The 20,169-nt window shown below is 50.0% G+C and overlaps 2 protein-coding genes across 24 annotated transcripts in view; one reads left to right on the forward strand and one right to left on the reverse strand.

The window, feature by feature from the left end:
* Nucleotides 1-9,999, forward strand: part of MAST2 (microtubule associated serine/threonine kinase 2) — a 210,611-nt gene extending 200,612 nt beyond the window's left edge. For 12 of the 22 annotated variants that reach the window (XM_082687229.1, XM_082687216.1, XM_082687232.1 and 9 more), the window contains 14 exons: nt 441-579; nt 2,483-2,615; nt 3,378-3,543; nt 4,053-4,154; nt 4,390-4,512; nt 4,684-4,793; nt 5,117-5,271; nt 5,517-5,800; nt 5,909-6,106; nt 6,730-6,953; nt 7,141-7,263; nt 7,684-7,820; nt 7,935-8,128; nt 8,437-9,999. In XM_082687229.1, the coding sequence (XP_082543355.1) occupies nt 441-579; nt 2,483-2,615; nt 3,378-3,543; nt 4,053-4,154; nt 4,390-4,512; nt 4,684-4,793; nt 5,117-5,271; nt 5,517-5,800; nt 5,909-6,106; nt 6,730-6,953; nt 7,141-7,263; nt 7,684-7,820; nt 7,935-8,128; nt 8,437-9,944 (3,596 nt within the window). In that variant the 3' untranslated portion in view covers nt 9,945-9,999. Of the gene's footprint in view, nt 1-440; nt 580-2,482; nt 2,616-3,377; nt 3,544-4,052; nt 4,155-4,389; nt 4,513-4,683; nt 4,794-5,116; nt 5,272-5,516; nt 6,107-6,729; nt 6,954-7,140; nt 7,264-7,683; nt 7,821-7,934; nt 8,129-8,436 lie in introns of all 22 variants that reach the window. The other 10 variants (XM_082687231.1, XM_082687234.1, XM_082687230.1 and 7 more) reach the window with 4 other exon arrangements.
* Nucleotides 10,000-14,047: 4,048 nt separating this feature from the next.
* LOC309842697 (phosphatidylinositol 3-kinase regulatory subunit gamma) overlaps nt 14,048-20,169 on the reverse strand; it is a 137,803-nt gene continuing 131,681 nt past the window's right edge. For both annotated transcript variants that reach the window (XM_082687294.1, XM_082687293.1), the window contains exon 10: nt 14,048-17,783. In XM_082687294.1, the coding sequence (XP_082543420.1) occupies nt 17,585-17,783 (199 nt within the window). In that variant the 3' untranslated portion in view covers nt 14,048-17,584. The remainder of the gene's footprint in view (nt 17,784-20,169) is intronic.

Genomic DNA, 20,169 nt, shown 5'->3' on the forward strand with positions numbered 1-20,169 from the left:
AGTTGAAACTGAACAGAACTCTCCTTTTAATTCAGAGAGTAGTGCTGGGAGTTTACAATGTTGCCTTATTCAAAAACCAAAGGATAGCCAACAGGAAGGACATAAGTGGACAAAGGCTGGAGGCTCAGTCAGATGTGTTTGTAATATGCAGGACTCCCACCCCGAAATCACATCGCTTTCCCCCTCCCAGTCCCCTCACAGGCATGAAGGCCCAGCTTCCTACCCTCCCTGGCCTGAAGAGTGGCTGTGACAGCCGTTGGCAGACTCACTTCTGCCTGCGACTCCCCACATTCTGTTTGCCCCCCTGTCCCAGCACCGGAAGAGCGAGACTCCCAGTCTCTAGCCCCAGAGGAGTCCCCGATGCCTCACTGACCGGAAGCCTGAGACCACCCTGAGTAGGGAACTGGGTCCTTCCTTCAGAGTGTCCTGGGCTTTTGCAGGAGGAGACTGTGCCACCCTGCTGAAGAACATCGGGGCCCTGCCTGTGGACATGGTGCGTCTGTACTTTGCGGAGACTGTGCTGGCCCTGGAGTACTTGCACAACTACGGCATCGTGCACCGTGACCTCAAGCCTGACAAGTACGCCCACTCTCTGGGGCCCTAGTCCGAGGTCTCCCTCTTGGGTCTCTAAATAAGTGAAGGCAGACACAGCGAATTTGAATCTGTCCCAGAATGGCTGCTTGAGAACAGTTCTCGTGCGGGTGTCTGTCCAGGCCTAACTCTCTGGCCCCTGACCGCCCCAAATGCAAAGCCTGTTGCCTGTGAGTCTGGCCGGGGCTTCGTAAGTCCTCAGTGACATGTAAAAGTCCCTGAAGACCTCTGCTAAAGAAACCAAGCAAGAGAGAGTCGACACCATCTAGGAGATGGCTGAAGGAGTGTTCTGACATTTACTGATGTGTCTGGGCCAAGCACTATAATCTGGGCTGTAAGGTAGTCCCTGACCTACAGAACTTTAGGGTGGGAAACAGCGGTCTGCCTACAGGCTCCTTCTCAGAAGGCATTAGTCAGGTGGGGAAAGGTGGGAGGAGCTTTCTAAAGCCAGGAAGCAGGATTTGCAAAAGGCACACAGGCATGAGAGGCTGCAAGCTGGGAACTACCTTAGCACACTGCACGGAGACAGGGATGCTTGACTGGTCAGAGTGGTAAGGGATGAGGCCAGAGAGAGAGGCAGGGAGTAGATCATCAGGGGTCTTTTTGTTAGGTTTGGGTTTTATTGTAAACGGTCCTAGCGAGTCTTCAAAGGGCCTGTTAGCCAGAGGTGTGATAGAATGACACGCTCAGATTTTGATTTAGGCTTAGCAAGATCACTCTGCCAACGGAAAGATGGTGAGGCTGCTGCAGGAGATCAGGCCAAGCCAACCGCGCCTGCAGGGTACAGAAGAGAGGGGAAACTGTTTAGGACGTAGAAAGGAAACCAAAATGTGGGGGTGGGCATGGGTGTGGGAGAGGAAAAGGGAGCAGGAATCTGAGATATTTTCCAGATTTCCAGCTCAGAACTAGTGCATGAGGATAAGCCTCTGTCATGGAAAGTGGCTTTGACACTAGACAGACCAGAGTTCAAATGACCACTTGTTAACTCTAGGAGCTTGGATCCGTTAAATAAACCTCCGAGGCTCTTTGTTCCTCCCCCTTTAAGATGTGGGTAATCATACCTACTTTGTTTTATTAGTTACTCTGTTGTAAGGCTTTTTAGAAGCCAGAATATAAATAATAAGGTACTTATCACAGAGCTCAGAGGTAACAGATCATTTTCTGCAAAGAGGATCCATTAGGAGGCGTGGCTCTTTTTTAGACAGGTCAAGTTCACAGTGCTTTAAGACCTCTGGGCAGTTAGTAAGCCTAGAGCTCTTAAAGGAAGTCAAGATGCTGATTTGGGAATAATATTTGGGAAGATGCTGATTTGGGAATAATAAATAAAGGAGTGGCAGGGTGAAGCCTTTGTTATGAAATGAAATGACTCAGGCAGAGTATGTGACTGGAGAAGAAAGAGACCATTTTCTGTGAAGTCCTATCTCTGGTTGCTCCCAGCTAGCTCTCCTTTAAAACCAGCTGTGGACATGGCACACGATTCTGTGCCCCTTTCCCCTCTCCCCGAGCCTGGGTGTGGTGAGACACCCAGGTGAGGGGAGGGGACTGGGTATGGCGAGAGCTGTGGGCTGAGGCTAATTGCTCTGTGGAAGCAAGTCTGTCCTTCAGCTAGCTGGTACCTGCCCCCAGCAGAGAATATGGTTTGAAGGCAGCAAACGGTAACGAGTTGGGTGAATGGGCAAAAGGCAGGTGAGTTGCTTGTGCAAAATGCAGAACTCACAAAGCCAGAGACACCTTTTCTTTCACAACTGCCTGTCTCCCTCCTGAAGCTACCCTGCTTAAGTCCCACAAGAAGCCTATAAAAGCCTGAGTGGGAAAATTGGGCGTATACTAAAATCAGCACTCTTGGAAAACCAGGAAATAACCCCATACTTTTGTGTCTCTGACTTCCCAGCCTCCTGATTACATCCATGGGACACATCAAGCTTACTGACTTTGGCCTTTCTAAAATTGGCCTCATGAGCCTGACAACAAACTTGTACGAGGGCCACATTGAGAAGGATGCCCGGGAGTTCCTAGACAAGCAGGTAAGGAAGGATGGTTGAGACCTTGGGGGTTGAGGTCCAGACTTCAGAATATGGGGTGAGGGGCCACATACTCAACCCCGTGGCTACATGTTAAGACTGGGAACTCCTCTATCTTTTCCGATTTTTGGTTCCAGAGAGGCATTGAGATAAGGTAGCACATTTGGAAAATGGGGTGGGCCTCAAGAATCATAATGGATATAAAATCCAAAATCCTCTTCCTCGGGGTTTGGAGAAAATAGGTCACATAACCATTGTTACTCTAAGAGACTAACATGAGATGAGTCCTGATCCTCCTAGCCTCAGTCAAGGGCAAGGCCCTTCTGGAGTCTGTTGTTCTTGGAGCACAGCTCGAAGTTTCCACTGGGCTGTGACCCAGCATCCTGAGAGTAGCCTCTGGATGTTTCCTGATTTGACAGTTCAGATGGTAACTGTCCGCAAGTCCCTGCAGTAGTCATGTGACTGTAGGGACAGTCCTCCGGAGACTGGAGGGTAGAGGCCAGTTTGGGAACTAGATGCCATAAAGAGGTGTTGAGGGCTCAGGGGGCGGTTTTCTAGGCTCGAATTACATGTTTAACTGGGAAGTACTCCACCGGCAGTTCCAGCTCTAATACTCTGGGTTCCTATTGACCTTGCTCTTTAACCGAAGGAAGCGGAGTCTTCATTCAGAGACTTCTCCAGGAGTGGGAACATCCCCACCCCTTCAGCCGTGATGCCAGTGAGCTGCCTCAGGACACTGAGCCAGCCTGGCTTCTCTGTGCCCAGGTCTGCGGGACCCCGGAGTACATTGCGCCTGAAGTGATCCTGCGTCAGGGCTATGGAAAGCCGGTGGACTGGTGGGCCATGGGCATAATCCTGTATGAGTTCCTGGTGGGTTGCGTCCCTTTCTTTGGAGATACTCCGGAGGAGCTCTTTGGGCAAGTGATCAGTGGTAGGTACCGTCACCCTGGTACACTAGGGAGACAGAGTCTGGACCCACAAATATGATTTATGCATTCACCTGTGAGGCTTATGTTGTAACTTCACGTGTGTGTGTGTGTGCGCGTGTGTGCATGTGCATACTATCACCCAGGGCTTGTTCTGTTTGTGTCACCCCGTGTGTTGGCATGAGTGTGCCTGCGGTGTGTGTGTCTGTGACTACACTAGTGTCTGAAGTGTCGAGTCAGGCTGAGCTAGAGCTTCAGGACAGGGGAAGTCCTGGATCACAGGATGGGACATGGTGAGTGGATGTGACACACACACCGCCCCCCAGGAGGACAGGAACCTCTAGAACTTAAGGAGCTGGGCCCCAGGCAAGGCTTTCAGGGGCTCTGGACTGGACCCTCTGTGGCTCCCTCCCCATCTCTTATCCTAGAACCCTCCTCTGTATCTCCCCACTCTGCCTGAAGCCTCTGAGACCCCGCGGTAAGCCCCTCCTTCCCTCTTTCCCCCGCTCTGTAGATGAGATCGTGTGGCCTGAGGGGGATGATGCTCTGCCGCCCGATGCCCAGGACCTCACCTCCAAACTGCTCCATCAGAACCCTCTGGAGAGACTGGGCACAGGTAGGACAGGGCCACCTGACCTTTCTCACAGCTTGCAAGAGAGTGGTTGAGTCCACTCACCCAGGAAGCTCGGGCTGGCCCTGAGACTGCCCTGCTCCTGTAAGTGCAGGAAGAGAGGTGCTGGAGTGGAGGCCTTCAGGACCCGCCTCCTGAGGGCTGGGTTCTCACTGGACTCGCTGGTGGGGACCCCACACAGCTCAACCCGCGCCCTGGCCCACGACCTTCCTGTCCACAGGCAGCGCCTCTGAGGTGAAGCAGCATTCCTTCTTTACCGGTCTGGACTGGACAGGACTTCTTCGCCAGAAGGCTGAATTTATTCCCCAGCTGGAGTCAGAGGATGATACCAGCTACTTTGACAGTAAGGCCATGGGGATGGGGAGGAGTGGGGATCCTGTCTGCCCAGAGACGCCTGTGCACCCTGAACTTGGCATCAGGAGCAACTTCTTCAGGCCCTCTGAGGTCTGATAAGGGTCAAAAGGAGGCACTACCAGGGGCCTCTGAAGGGAACCGTCCTGTGTGTCTGGTCCAGCCCGCTCAGAGCGCTACCACCATGTGGACTCAGAGGATGAGGAAGAAGTGAGTGAGGATGGCTGCCTGGAGATCCGCCAGTTCTCTTCATGCTCTCCAAGGTTCAGCAAGGTGCGACGCGGCAGGCCCAGGCTGGGCAGAGCAGGAGGGCTGGGAGAAGAGGGCCTGTCAGGGGCTGTGGCTGGGGCCGGTTGGGGGAGCAGGTGATGGGGCCGGCCCTAGGAAAAGGGGGAGAAAGGGCTGGGCCTGCGTATAGCAGAGACTGCAAGAAGTGCTCCAGGCCCCGACGGTGGGATAGCTGCTTCCTCCAGTATGCACCTGGCATGGAAGAGGAACGGGCAGGACTCGTTCCAGTTCCTGGGCTTCAGATGCCAAGGACACTTTGGGGCGGTGTGGCTGTTGGGGCCTGTACCCAGCAGAGACTCTGCCCACAGGTGTACAGTAGTATGGAGCGTCTGTCACTGCTCGAGGAGCGCCGGGCACCACCCCCCACCAAGCGCAGCCTGAGCGAGGAAAAGGACGACCGCTCTGACGGCCTGGCAGGGCTGAAGGGCCGAGACCGGAGCTGGGTGATCGGCTCCCCTGAGATGTGAGCACCCAGGACTCCCCCTAGGGTGGGCCGCATAGCCACCCATCTGTTGTTTCTGATCATGGATGAGATTCAGATGCGGGGTGGAGTGCTGGGGGCAGTGAGGGGGCATCACAAGCATGGCTTCCAGGGCACTGTCCAAGGGAAGAAGTTCTGGGACTTATAACCCTTGTGAGCCCCTAAGGAAGCCTGGGCCAGAGGAGGGAGACCGCCTGCCTCTCTCACCTGGGCCACGTATCTCACAGATTGCGGAAGCGGCTGTCGGTGTCTGAGTCGTCCCACACGGAGAGCGACTCAAGCCCTCCACTGACAGTGCGACGCCGCTGCTCAGGCCTCCTGGATGCCCCCCGCTTCCCTGAGGGCCCTGAGGAGGCCAGCAGCACCCCCAGGAGACAGCAGCAGGAGGGGACATGGCTCCTGACACCCCCTTCTGGAGAAGGTGTATCAGGGCCTGCCCCTGAACGTCCAGTGGAGCGGCGGCTAAAGCTAGACGAGGAGCCCTTTGGCCAGAGCTGCGGTTCCAGCCCAGGTGTGGCCCAGCAGGCAGCCCGAGGGCCTGGCCTGGAGGCTGCTGCAGGCAGGCCGGGTGGGGAGGCTCGGCAGCATTGCAGGTCTCACTGCTCACTTGGGCCCACAGCTGTGGAGACTCCAGGAGGCCGTGGGACCCCACAGCTGACTGAGGGAGCCACAGCCAAGGCCATCAGTGACCTGGCAGTACGCAGGGCCCGCCACCGGCTGCTCTCGGGGGACTCTGTGGAAAAGCGCACCGCTCGTCCCATCAACAAAGTGATCAAGTCTGCCTCAGCCACAACCCTGTCCCTCCTCATTCCTGCAGGTAGGGCTCCCAGGGAACTAGGCTAAAACTCACAGGAAGGGCCTTGGAATCTGTGTGAGTCTGTGGCAGGAGTCTGTATGTGGCCGGTACGTCTGTACGTTGTGTATTGAGGAGCAGGTATCCGAGAGCTGTGTGCCATGGCTGCCCCGTTACAGGAGGTCTGTGTTGTGCACTGGTGTCAGGTAGCATGTGCATGTGCCACAGGGCAAGATGGCACTGTGTAACAAAGGCCAGCTCTGAGGCAGAGCACTCACGTTCAAGTCCTTGTTCTATCACCAAATAGCTCCTGACCTTGACAAAGTTGCTTAATCTCTCTGAGCCTCAAGTTCTCGTCAAAAAACTAGTGGTAGCTCACAGAATAATTGGGATGTTTGAATCACAATTGCCCTACGGCCCCTGATGGATACAAGTACGAGTGAAGTATGAGCAGTACGAGCTGCTCCTGTGGAGGCTCTGGGCATGTGAGGAGCTTTGCTGCCCCATGTCTGTGGGAGAGATGTCCCTGGGCTTAGGCTTTGCCTGTGACCACAGCTGCCTGGGATTAGCAGCCTAGATGGGGCTGGGCTGGGAGCATGGCCAGGCGGGTCCTCTCACCTGCTCAGTCCTGTCTTTTCCTTCTCCAGAACACACCTCTTCTCCACTGGCCAGCCCTATGTCCCCACATTCCCAGTCATCCAATCCATCATCCAGGGATTCTTCTCCAAGCAGGGACTTCTTGCCAGCTCTTAGCAGCTCAAGGCCCCCCATCATCATCCACCGAGCCGGCAAGAAGTATGGCTTCACCCTGCGGGCCATCCGTGTCTACATGGGTGACTCGGACATCTACACCGTGCACCACATGGTGTGGGTATGTATCGGCATCCAGACCTGTTGTTTCCCAGTTTCATCGTCCCCTCACCAGGGCCTATCCCTGTCTATCTCTGCTTCTGTCCCACACTATCCTCAGGGGTCCGAGGAGGGTGGGTAACAGCAGAACCAGGCCCCATACTTCATGCTCAGGCTCCAGGCTAAGGACTGTTATCTTCCTGGGGCAGCACGTGGAGGATGGAGGTCCAGCCAGTGAGGCGGGGCTTCGTCAGGGTGACCTCATCACTCATGTCAACGGGGAGCCTGTGCATGGGCTCGTGCATACAGAAGTGGTGGAGCTCATCCTGAAGGTTAGTGCTGGGTGTGCTGCTTCTGTGGTCCCTGAACGACTCCGGCCTTGTGAGTCTGTGATTGGCCATAGTGGGGTGGGAAAGTTGGGCACATGTGGCACTGAGAACAGAGGCACCCAGGGCAGTGGGTTTTCACTGGAAGGCTACGTTCTTACTGACCAAGGCCCAGGGATCCTTCTGAGCCATGGATAGGACTGAAGAACAAGACAGATGAACCTCTTCTCTACCTTTTCGACCCCAAAGTGCCCAGGCTCCAGTTGGAGCCATTTCCTAATCTGCGTAGAGGGAATAAAGGCCTGCGGTTCAGACGTGTTAATGCCGGGGCAAAAGCTAGAGCTGTGGTGTCGCCACGCCTGAGGGTATGGGTGGGAGCAAGGACACGTTCACTACCTGAGCTTGGGTTCATGCTCTGTTCCTCAGAGCGGAAACAAGGTATCTATTTCAACGACGCCCTTGGAGAACACATCCATCAAAGTGGGGCCAGCTCGGAAGGGCAGCTACAAGGCCAAGATGGCGCGAAGGAGTAAGCGGAGCCGGGGCAAAGATGGTCAAGAAAGGTGAGCCAGACTGAGCCACCTGGGTGGCCAGCATGTGCTGGGGGTCCTCGCCACTGGGCCCAGTACATGCTATGTCCTGTGCCCCAACTCAGCCCTTAACCCTTGTTTCTGCAGCAGAAAGAGGAGCTCCTTGTTCCGGAAGATCACCAAGCAGGCATCCCTGCTCCACACCAGCCGCAGCCTTTCCTCCCTTAACCGATCCTTATCGTCAGGGGAGAGCGGGCCAGGCTCTCCCACACACAGCCACAGCCTTTCCCCCCGATCGCCCACTCAGGGCTACCGGGTGACTCCGGATGCTGTGCATTCAGGTATGACGTAGTGTCTGCAGATCTCAGAGACAGCCCCCCCTGGGAGGTAGGAATGAGCCTAGGTGCTCTGTGCTTCTCTGTGGCCCCATTCTGAAACCCATTCACTCTACCCCCGATAGACCCAGCAGTCGTGGGGAGGAGGGTCGGGGGTGAAGAGTGACTTTATTTCTGTAGCTTGGGCTCTGGATCACTGGTGGGGTCACCTTGATCTTGGGGCCGTCCAGGGCTAACCCTGTCTTGCCCCTCAGTCACTTCTGTCGGCTAACATTGCTCTGCCTTTGTCTATGTGTCTTTCTGTATGTGCAAAGTGGGAGGGAATTCGTCACAGAGCAGCTCCCCCAGCTCCAGCGTGCCCAGTTCTCCAGCCGGCTCTGGGCACACACGGCCCAGCTCCCTGCACGGCCTGGCACCCAAGCTCCAGCGCCAGTACCGCTCTCCGCGGCGCAAGTCAGCCGGCAGCATCCCACTGTCACCGCTGGCCCACACCCCTTCCCCACCACCAGCAGCTTCACCCCAGCGCTCCCCATCACCCCTGTCTGGCCATGGAGCCCAGGCCTTCCCCGCCAAGCTTCACTTGTCGCCTCCTCTGGGCAGGCAGCTCTCACGGCCCAAGAGTGCAGAACCGCCCCGCTCACCGCTGCTAAAGAGAGTACAATCAGCTGAGAAACTGGCAGCAGCACTTGCTGCTTCCGAGAAGAAGCTAGCCACTTCTCGAAAGCATAGCCTTGACCTGCCCCACCCCGAGCTGAAGAAGGAACTGCCACCCAGGGAAGTCAGCCCTCTAGAGGTGGTCGGGACCCGGAGTGTACTGTCTGGGAAGGGCGTGCTGCAGCCTTCTCCTTCATGGGCCCTAGGCACCCTCCGACAGGACCGGGCTGAACGGCGAGAGTCACTGCAGAAGCAAGAAGCCATCCGTGAGGTTGACTCCTCAGAGGATGACACCGAGGAGGGACCTGAGAATAGCCAAGGTGTACGGGAGCCGAACTTGGCACCAACCCCGGAAGTGGGCCGGGCCGCACCCCTCACAGGAGCAGGAGAGGGTCAGGAAGAGGATGCCTTCTTGTCTAGGGACCCCAAGAGTCAGGGCCGAGTGGTCTCAGGTCTCTTGACAGAGGTCACACTGAAGCCTCCCAGGATGGAAGGCTCTAGTGTCCCCCAGAGGGAGCTTGGGATCCCACAAGCCTTTGAGGAGGCTGCCAGCTCCTCATCAGCGGCCCCCAGCCTAGGTGAGGCTAAACCTACTGACCCCATCCCTCCTGAAGGCTGCTGGAAGGCCCAGCACTTCCATACCCAGGCACTAACAGCACTTTGTCCCAGCTCTTCAGGACCTGTCCCCACCAGTCGTTCTGCTGCCTCCTCCACCTCTGGAGAGCCAGGCCCGTGGTCTTGGAAATTTCTTATTGAGGGTCCAGACAGGGCATCCCCAAGCAGAAAGGCAACAATGGAAGGTGGGATGGCCAGCTCTCAGGATTTGGAAACCATAACTCCAGCCCACCCTGAGAACCTGTCTCCCAGGCAGGAGGGGAAGTCATGGCCACCTGGTGCCCCTGGGCTGGTCCACCCACCTTGTGAGTTTCCCCACCAAAGCCGGCTATGGGAGCCCAAGTGTGCAGAGAGAGAGAAAGAGGAGCCAGCCCTGGGCATCACCAAAGTGCCTGATGCCTCAGGTGACAGGAGGCAGGACATTCCATGCAGAAGCTGCCCCCTCATCCAGGAGCCTGGGCCCAGTCTACTCCGGAGGGGCCGAGACCCAGGGGGCCCTCAAAAGCATCAGGACCTGGCACTGGTACCTGATGAGCTTTTAAAGCAAACATAGCAGTTGTTTGCTGTTTCTTGCACTCAGACCTGTGTAATATATGCTCTTGGAAACCGTCTTTGTCTTTTGCTTTCTTTCAGTCAACACAAATGTAACTCAAGGTCTATGCTGCTGCTGGGAATATAGTGGTAAATAACACACTTTCCACTGTCAGGGGAGGGTTGCCTAGTCCAACTTGGCTTCCCAGAGAGTAGGACATCTGAGCTCAAGCCTGAAGAACAGATGACAGGTAGCAGTTTACTGGGTTAGAAGAGTGGGATTAGTTCGAGTGTCCAGGCAAAGAGCATAGCACTTACCGTATACCTGATATATTCAAGGAACAGAAACCAAAGTGGAAATGGGTCTAGTTTGTTAGGCAGGGAGACGCCATATTTAAAGATACTTCCAGGAGTACAGACTTTCTGTAGGTGATGGGGAACCACAGAAGGCCACATAGCATAGTTTCTCTGCTTTATAGAGGAGGGATACTTGGGTTTTCAGATAGTAACATAGCTTGGGCAGAGCTAAGATTAGAACCTAGGTCTCTCTTGATTCCAGAAACCACCTTTATCCTCTTGGAGTGCTTCACAGCCAGAAAATGAGGAGGAAAAAAGATGGAAGGGGGTGAAGAGTTAAACTTGGGATATATTTGAGGTACTTGTTGGACATCCAGAAGGTAACTGGATGCGTGGGTCTGGGACTCAATAGGAAAATCTAGACTGAAGATAGAAATTTGAGAGCCATCAATATAATGATAGCTGTACATTGAGGAGCATTAGCATTTAAATCAAAGAGAGAAGACTTAGAAGCAGCAGCTAGAAAAGAGTCAAAAAATTCAAGAGAGGGAAGAGTTTTGAAATGGAGAAGTTACTTGTTAAAATGTTGAAGGCCCACCTAAGATGAAAATGCAGAATTGCCTTAATGCCTTAATGTTTGTAGCGAGTCCTTTCTGGGCTTTTGTCAGGCAGGCCTAACTGCTGGAGGTGGGCAGCCCCCAGTGAGTAGTACTTCACTTGGCAGATGGGTGAGTGGGTGGTGTGGGAGTGGGAAGGACACCTGTGACCTATGGGACCATGTTGTCAGAGGAGTCAGGAGATGGCATCACAGAAGCTCCAAGTAGAGCGGTGGAGTATCTACCTCCATGGTGAAGCAGGACTTTTCAGACTCTGGTCTTGCACAAACTGTCCCATAATCCAATGCTTAGATTTGAAGGAGAGTCATCCAGAAGCCTGGAGATTGGTGGGGAGGGGGTGGGGAGGGAACCGCTTACTGCTGCCTCCGGCAGCCCACAGCCTCTGTAACGTAACCTTCATGGTGAAGGCTGTGGCCACCAGAGGGCGTACCCTCCCATGGTGCCAGAGTCCACAAGGAACTTGTCTGCCCCTTAGCCTTCAGTTCCTTCTTGAACTCTTTTCTTCCTTCATTCACTGGCAGCAGACCTCAGCCAGCCTGTACTGGATGCTGGGAACAGAGGTAACTGGTTGTCTGAGGGAGCCTCCCACATGTATCAGGATCTGGTTAAAGGCGCCATAGCAAAGGTGAAGGAGGTGGGGCAGGTACATCTTGCAACAGTTCCTGTAAAAAAGGAACTGTCCCCCCCCTTAGGGGATTGGAAATGGGGGATGAGGGAAGGAGGAGACACAGAGATGCTAAGCATCCTGTAATGCATAGGGCAGCTGCCCCAAGTGCCATTGGTGTTCCTTTGAGAACCACCACCAGATTAGCCTGAGGGGAGTGAGGAGTTCTGAAAGGTAACTGCAGGGAAGTGGTATAATCAACATTTATGGTTTAGGAAGACGCTGGCTGCAGTGTAAGGAGGCTGTAGTGGAATACGCAGACCAGAGAGAAAATGATGTAGTGATCCACTCTAGTGGTCTGAACTAGGACAGCCTTGAGGATGGAATATGTAGGAGCTGGACGCAGATTTGGCAGCCATCAGCAAATATGGGTAAGGCCATAGGAATAGATGGCAGTGGTACAGAGAATATGTACAGAAGAAAAACCCGAGATTGGGACTGGTTGAAGGGAAGGACCCAGGGAAGAGTAACTGAAGTAGGGGATGAGATCCTAAACTTGAGAGAAACCAGACCACTTTAAGAATTTTGTAATTTACCCTAAGAGTGATTGAAAGTTACTTAATGGGTTTACACAGGTTCAGATTTGTATTTTTTAACGATTTTATTTATTTGATAGAAAGGGAACACAAGCAAGGGGGAGTGGGAGAGGGAGAAGCAGGCTTCCCGCTGAGCAGGGAGCCCGATGCAAGGTTCCATCCCAGGATCCTGGGATCATGACTTGAGCTGAAGGCAGACACCTAATGACTAAGCCACCCAGGTGCCCCCAGATTCATATTTTTTAAAAGATAACTGGTTATATGAGAATGGATTTGAGTGGGGCAACTGTGGAAGAAGGGAGGCCCTTGCAGTATTAAGGTTAGAGTAGTGAAGAAATGAAGTTGGGAGAGAAGTGAGGTCTTTGGTATTCAGAAAGTAAACTTGATATAGGTTAGTGGTGTGTATTATGCCAGTCTGAAACACAGGAAGGTCTCAAGGATGATGACTGCTTTCCTGACTTATGTAACCAAATGAGGTACAGATTTCCACCACTGAAATGTGAAATAATGGAAGAGAACCTGGGCTGATGACCCCACATTCAATATGCTGTGAGTTACCTCCCGATAGAGGGTTGTGCAGGAGAAACACAGGCAGACATAAATGGCTTAAAGATGATACATGGTATCATGGATATGGATAAACCTGCCAGGGAAAAAGACATAAGTGAAAAGGCAGCCAGAGTCGTCCAAGAGAATTAAAAGGAACAAAGATCTAGGAGGAAAACCAGACGCTGAGTCATCATAGAGTTGGCGGAGGTAGGGGGGGTGTTCATGGCAAGTAGTCAATGATGATGGTTACTGAAGACCTCAAGGAGAGCAGTTTCAGCTGGTGGTGGAGTCTGTACTGAAATCGTGGGAGAGAGAATAGAGACAAATTTAGACAGTTTTGTAAAAAGGTTTGTCTTTGAAGTCGGGCAAAGAGATAAAGGGATATAGGATTCAGTAGAGGTTAGGAAGTGGAATGAGACCCACTCAACCATGTTTAAATGTCAATGGATGATCTGGTTGAGAGAAAACAGCAGTGAAAGAATTGACAACTAATCATGAAATTCCTGAGAAGGAGGGAGGAAACAGGATCCAAAATTATACAACCTGTGGAAAGGTTGACTTTTAGTTGGAGGAGGGTAACTTGTGTAATTTAACAGGTGAGAGGCAGAGGAATTATGTGGACATAGGCAGGTTTGTAGGTTTGGTGGTAGAAAAGAGAATTCACAGCCAAGCATGTTTTCTCTATAAACAGAAAGTTTGTAGTGCTTGTGGGACATTCAAGGCCCAGTGGAGCTATCCAACCCACAGGTGGAGTTCAGAAGACAAGACTGGGCTGGAGACAGGAATTTGAGCATCCTACACAAAGAGTGGAACAATTCTTGGGATGCGGGGAAGTCCTCTATAATTCTTAGGAGTGGGGTGAGAGGATACAGGCAAGATAATTTAGAGCAGTGGACTATCCCCCACCCAGTCTAATGTAGAATTCGCTACACACCTGGGTGGGGCCTAAGAGTACACAGGAACTACACTGTCTTGTGCAAAGAGGTGGCCACACTTTGTTAATTACGGTCTACCATACAGAAACCTTAACAAAGTGCTGTGGCAGGAGGGTGACAAGGGCCTTGGGCAACAAACTTCTTCCCTGCCCCCAGAAAATAGACTGTGGAAACACTTTTATTTCCAGGCAGAAACAGGTGATGAGAATCAGTAAACTGGGCCTTCTAATACTTCAGAAAATGGGGTGAGGAGGAAACAGCTCTCAGATTTAACTCTCTTAGGACTGGTTTCTGAGTCTCACTGTGTCCTGTGCTTAATGGACAAAATGCTGGCATCATGCCTGTTAGGGTCAGCTTCTCTTGCTCAGGGGAAGAGCATGCCTAATGGCCCCAGTTCAGCCCCAGGACCAATCTTTTGGTGCTCGTGGGAGAGAAGGTTTGGGAGTTTCAGGGCTTTCAACATCCTAATCCTCCTCTTGCCCCCCACCCCCCCGGCCCAACCCCTCCATAGCATGAGGACAAAAAAGTGCTTTATTGCAATGTCTTTATTGCATTACTGGAGCAAGTTGGCCAGACTGTCCCCTCTTGGGGAAGATAAAAAAACAAAAGACCAAAAAATTATCTCCCCTCACTTCCACCCCCCACCCACCCCACAACTGCACAGCAATGTCTGAACACATCTGGTGACAAGAACAATTTGCAAAAGTGGTCTAGGAACTACATTATGAACTGTCCCAACACAAGACATATAGTTGGCTTCTTTATGAATTAGATATTTTTACGTAAACTACATGGGGTTTTTTTTTTTGTTGTTTTTTTGTTTTTGACTACATCAAAGACAACAGAAGAATAGGTTTTTCACAAGTAACAACAGGGCACCAAAGTCACATGCTGGAATTTGTAAGGAAACAAGGTTGTTTGTCACAGGTGGCTAGAGCTAGAGCAAGAAGGAGCAGGTGACAGCAAAGAGCCCAGCTCTGGAGTCTTAACTGGCAACAGAGACCACCTTGAAAACCAGGAATTGTCCAGATGCAATTCTTGGCCAAGAGGACCCATGAGGCTGGTTCCTTGCAGCAAAAAGAGACCTATGGAAGACACCACACACATTGGCTATCAATGCTTCTTTAGAGCACATGAGGTCCATAGTAAGTGGGAGGTCCCATCGGCTTGGAGATGGAGTAGGAAGTCCCCAACCTTGGCCAAATCAGTGGTAAGGACAGAGCCTATACAGTCCTGAGCCCTGGCCATAATTTACCATCTATGATCAGGAAGAGACAGAGACCACTGTTCTCTGATGAAATCTCCACCTGGAAAATTTGGGTGTAGGACCTGTGTTCAGTCAGCCTCAAGCTGCTTCCATGCTGGTGGCTGGCTGTCCTAGCCAGAAAAAACAGGGAGCCCCTCTGGTGTTAGTCTGTCTCCTTTACTCTGCTTCAGTGAAGCTGCAGTTAGGATGCCAAGAGAGAGAGTCCCAGGGCCCAAATCATGGGACAGGACACATTGCTAGACTCAATGAAGGCTGCCAAGGCCATGAAGTATAGGAGCTGCATCTCCCCCTCCATGTGGTTAGCAGACTGGCCCCTATGCCATTTCCACTGGCTCAGGATCAAGCACATCATATGGCAACTAGTCAGAAGAGATATTTTCCAACTTCTCAAATGATCCCTAGGCCTTAGTTCCCAAAAAGCAATTGTGAATTTTCAAGAATGAAAAACAGGAAGGAAAAAGTGAAGGAATATAGGATCAAAAAACAAAACAGTCCTTCTCCACAAGCTTAGCCCTTAGCTGTAAGTGTAGTAAGTATTAGATGGGGCTAGCTCCCTCCCCATGCACCCTTGTGACTGCCTGAGAAGAAGCAACACATGGTTCAATGCCACATGCATGCGTCCTTACTCCCATTTTCTTTTAAAAGAGGTTCAGAACACACTAAATTTTAATACCAGAGAAGAGGGATTTTTTGCACCCAATCTTGAACAGCTTAAGCAGGTTCAACACCAGGTGTTAAGGCCACCCAGCAGCAATTAGCCTGACATTATTCAGTAAAACCCTCAGCAAGATTTCCCTGCAATTTCCCTGGCAATGTGGAGAAGAGATGTGCAGCTGGCTTCCAGTTAAGGGCTTAAGTCAGAACAGTACGCTGGAGGGAGGGGCTCATCTGTCTGCCTTGCATAATCCTGAAACTGCAGTGGAACCAAATAAAAGCCGAAGATAGGCCCTTTCCTTCCTATCCTCATTGTTAGTAACTCTAGAAGTTTTTCCAAAATTTTTTATCTATCTTTACATCATGGTCCATTCTAGACCTTGTCACCAAGATAAGTGCTCAGGGAAAGCAGGATTTCTTTCTTTCATTCCATCACTAGAGCTTTCCTAGCTGTAAACCTTATACACCAAGACCCAGATACTGGCTGCTTCTCCAGTTCAACCAGGATGCCTGACTGCACAGCTTTGGACTCAAACAGCTGACTCACCCTGAGCCTATTATGGTGCCAGCCTTGGCTCAGAGACAGCTTAACTCTATTCGCAGAACAAGAGTGTTGACTGATGGGGGTGGGGCGTGATGGAGGTAGGAGTACACGCCTGCCTCCAACTCCACTCGCCTAGCTTCACTCAGCTGGAAGGCTTAAACCACATGGAGCAGAAGATTCCTGGCCTAAAATCAGGGCCACTGGAGCATGAGGACAGTCTGTGCACATCATCTTAATGTCAGGCTCACAAAAATGGCAAAGAGGAAAACTTCCATATGGCTTTTACTAACAGTCTAAAGTCCAAGCCATTATTTCCGCTCTCTACAAAAGTTTCAGAAATCACTGCATGGAAGCACACCAGTAATGTGGAGGACCCTCACTCGAGACACCAGAGCCTCCGGGTGTGTGAATTACTGAGGACCCTGACAAGAGTCCAGCTCCCTTCCTGCTACAACCTTTGCCACCTGTGGCTTCCCTAAGCCCTATCCCACAAAAGACAGGGAGATGAAGGGAAACTAAACCATGTTTACTGTTTCTGCAGGGCCTTTAAATTTAGGGAAGCACATATAAGACTGTTGTTCTATATCATTATTTGGTATATCAAGCCATCTAAAAGCACTGGATTGCACCTTTTCTTTACTCATACAAACAAGTTACAAAGGTTTTCAACAACAGATCATTCTTTAGGCTAAAGAAACACCACACAAGCACCAACTTCATTTTATGATTCAAAGCTCACCATGCCCCCCAAAAGAACACTATTCCTCATCTCTGAGAAACAAGGGCAGGGCAGAAAGAGTTACACTGACCAATATTAGTGTTTGCTAAAACTAACAAATTCTGGTTTTCTTTTCACTTTCAAGTTTTGGTACAGAAGTGTGCATTCAGATACTAGTGCTGTCTTCCATAAGACGTTAGTCTGGCAACAAACATTGTTCTGCTGAGATCAATTTGGTTTCTAAACATAATGCTTCTTTAGAGGGAGGAGCTACTGAGATGTTGACACCTAACTTATGTTAGTTAATAAAGTACCTTCAGTTGAAGGTGATTTTACTCCTTGACTAAGATTACCTACATGAAATCCCAAGCCTCCCCATTTTCCTTTGGTTGTCTTTTTCACCAAATGCCATTGTACCACAGAACTAAAACAGCCTTCATTTTGGGAGGAGATTGATAGAGACCGCCAGATCAAAACAGAACTCCCCACAGAGCCATGCCCCTGCCCCCTTCTCAGAGATGAAGACCAAGAGAGGACGTGGACTGTTCAGAGATTTCCAGATACAACACCCCAACCCCATCAAGCCTAACATGTTCTGTTGAGGGTGCCTGGCTAAACAAAACAATAACCCAATGAAACAGACTTTCCCAAAAAACATCATCTGCTTCCAGCTTCCTATGTCAGTGCAGCGGCACAGCTGAGTCTCAGAGAACCTCAGGCCTCTTGTGCCCCAAACCTGGCCCGCTGCTGCTCGGCCTCTCCACATTCACAGAATCACTTCTTGTGCAAAACAAGCAGTCTACGTAGAAAGAATGCCCTCATAGTCTAATAAAAACTGTAGGAAAAAATGCTAGAGAGCAACCTCTCTTCCCACTCGCTCTTTATCTGCAGAGGGAAGGCATCTGTGCGTGGACAGGGTAGGCAAGCCTGACATTGAGGGAGTCGTTGTGCTGAACGAGGGATGTCTGCTGGTAATGGAGCACCAGCTCCTTCAGGGAGCTGTACAGGTTGTAGGGCTCTGCAAAGCCGTAGCCCCGAGCGGTGCTGTAGATCACACAGTGCTTCACTTCCCCATCGGCACTGCAAAGACACAACACACAGACACCACAGGGAATTAGGCAGGTATTGATAGACAGATTCAAATGACCAGAAGCCTGAACAATTTTTCTGCAAAGGAAGTACAGAAGTGTTCTGCAGAAGTTTGTAAAATGCGACCATGTGTGTACCCTCACCCCCATATAGACTTATCACAGAGAGATCTTCACCTCGCACCAAGACCTGGTGGAAAGAAAATGAGTGGCTGAATTTAATCACTCAGCTTTGCATCTTCATGAGGCAAGAAGGCACTGGAAAGAGAACGCTTTTTTTTTTTTAAATATACAAATCAGTGATTTTTAGAATATTCACAAGGTTGTGGAACAATCACCACTACCAGAATATTTTCATTGCCCTAAAAAGAAACCATATACTCATTAACAGTCACTCTGTATTCCTTCCTCCTCCCCCTGGACTTTGGCAAACACTTACGACTTCCTGTCCCTATGGATTTGCCTATTTTGGCATTTCACATAAATGGAAACTTACAGTATCACACAACCTTCTGTATCTGATTTCTTTCATCTTAGCACATTTTCAAAGTTTGTCCGTGTTGTAGATGTATCAGTACTTCATCTGTGGTTGCATAATATCCTGTCTGGATATCCACATTCTGTTCATCCATTCATCAACTGATGGACACTTGGGTTGTTCCTACTTTTTTGACTATTATGAATAATGCTGCTCTGAACATTTGTGTACAAGTTTTTGTATAGACATGTGTTTTTAATTCTTTTGGGTACACAGAGAGCCAGACATGGAACCACTGAGTCATATGGTATCTCTTTTTGATGAACTGCCAAACTGTCTTTCAAAGTGGCTGATCCATTTTATATTCTAGCCAGCAGTATACGAGGGTTCCAGTTTCTTTACATCCCTGTCAATAATTGTTATTGTTCATCTTTTTTATTATAATCATCCTAGTGGTATCTCATTGTGGTTTTGGTTTGTACTTCCCTAAGGACTAATGATGTGGAGCATCTTTTTGTATCTTTATTGACCATTTATAGATCTTCTTTAAAGGAATTTCTATTTTCTATGCATAAGTACCCAGTAGTACAATTACTGAGTCATATGGTAATTTTATTTTTCATCTCCTGAGGAACCTCCATACTGTCTTCCAGAGTGGCTACACCATTTTGCATTTGCATCCCCACCAGCAGTGCACAAGTGTTCTTTTTCCTCCATATCCTCACCAACAACTGTTGTTTCTTGTGTTGTTGATTTTAGCCATTCTGCCAGGTGTGAGGTGGTAGCTCACTGTGGTTTTGATCTGCATTTCCCTAATGATGAGTGATGTTGAACATCTCTTCATATATCTGTTGGGCATCTGCAGGTCTTTGGAAAAATGTCTGTTCAGGTCCCCAGCCCATTTTTCATTGGGTTATTTGGGGGTTTTTTTGTGTGTGAAGTTGTCTAAATTCTTTATTTATATATTTTGGATATTAACCCCTTATTGGATATATCATTTGCAAAAGTCTTCTGTCAGTAGGTTGCCTTTTTGTTCTGCTGATTTCCTTCACTGTTCAAAAAGATACATGCACCCATATGTTTACCGCAGCATTTATAATAGCCAAGATATGGGATTCATCAGGATAGATGAATAAAGAAGATATGGGAGATATACACACAGAATATTACTCAGCCTTAAAAAAGAATGAACTCGGGACGCCTGGGTGGCTCAGTTGGTTGGACGACTGCCTTCGGCTCAGGTCATGATCCCGGAGTCCCGGGATCGAGTCCCGCATCGGGCTCCCAGCTCCATGGGGAGTCTGCTTCTCCCTCTGACCTTCTCCTCGCTCATGCTCTCTCTCGCTCACTGTCTCTCTCTCAAATGAATAAATAAAATCTTTAAAAAAAAAAAAAAAAAAAGAATGAACTCTTACCACTTGCAACAACATGGAGGGACCTGGAAAGTATGATGCTAAGTGAAATCAGTCAGAGAAAGACAAACACCATATGATTTTGTTCCATATGTGGAACTTAAGAAACAAAACAAATGAACAAACATGGGAGCAAAAAGACCAAAAAACCCTCAGACTCTTAAATACAGAGAACTGGTGGTTACTAGAGGGAAGGTAGGGAGGGAGATGGGTGATATAGATAAAGGAGATGAAAAGCAAACATATCTTGCTGAACTTTGAGAAAGGTATAGGATTGTTGAATTATGTAGTACACCTAAAACTAATATAGCACCAAGTATGTGAATTTTTAAAAATGTCTATCCAAATCCTTTGCCATTTTTTTAAATGTCCATTTTTTAAATGTCTATCCAATTTTTAAATTGAGGCCCTTGATTGTTTTACTAAGGGTTATGATTTAGACACTAGTTACTTAACAGATACATGATTTGCAAATATTTTCTCCCATT

The sequence above is a fragment of the Mustela nivalis genome (genome assembly GCF_964662115.1).
Source record: "Mustela nivalis genome assembly, chromosome: 10".
NCBI classification, from domain to species: domain Eukaryota; kingdom Metazoa; phylum Chordata; class Mammalia; order Carnivora; family Mustelidae; genus Mustela; species Mustela nivalis.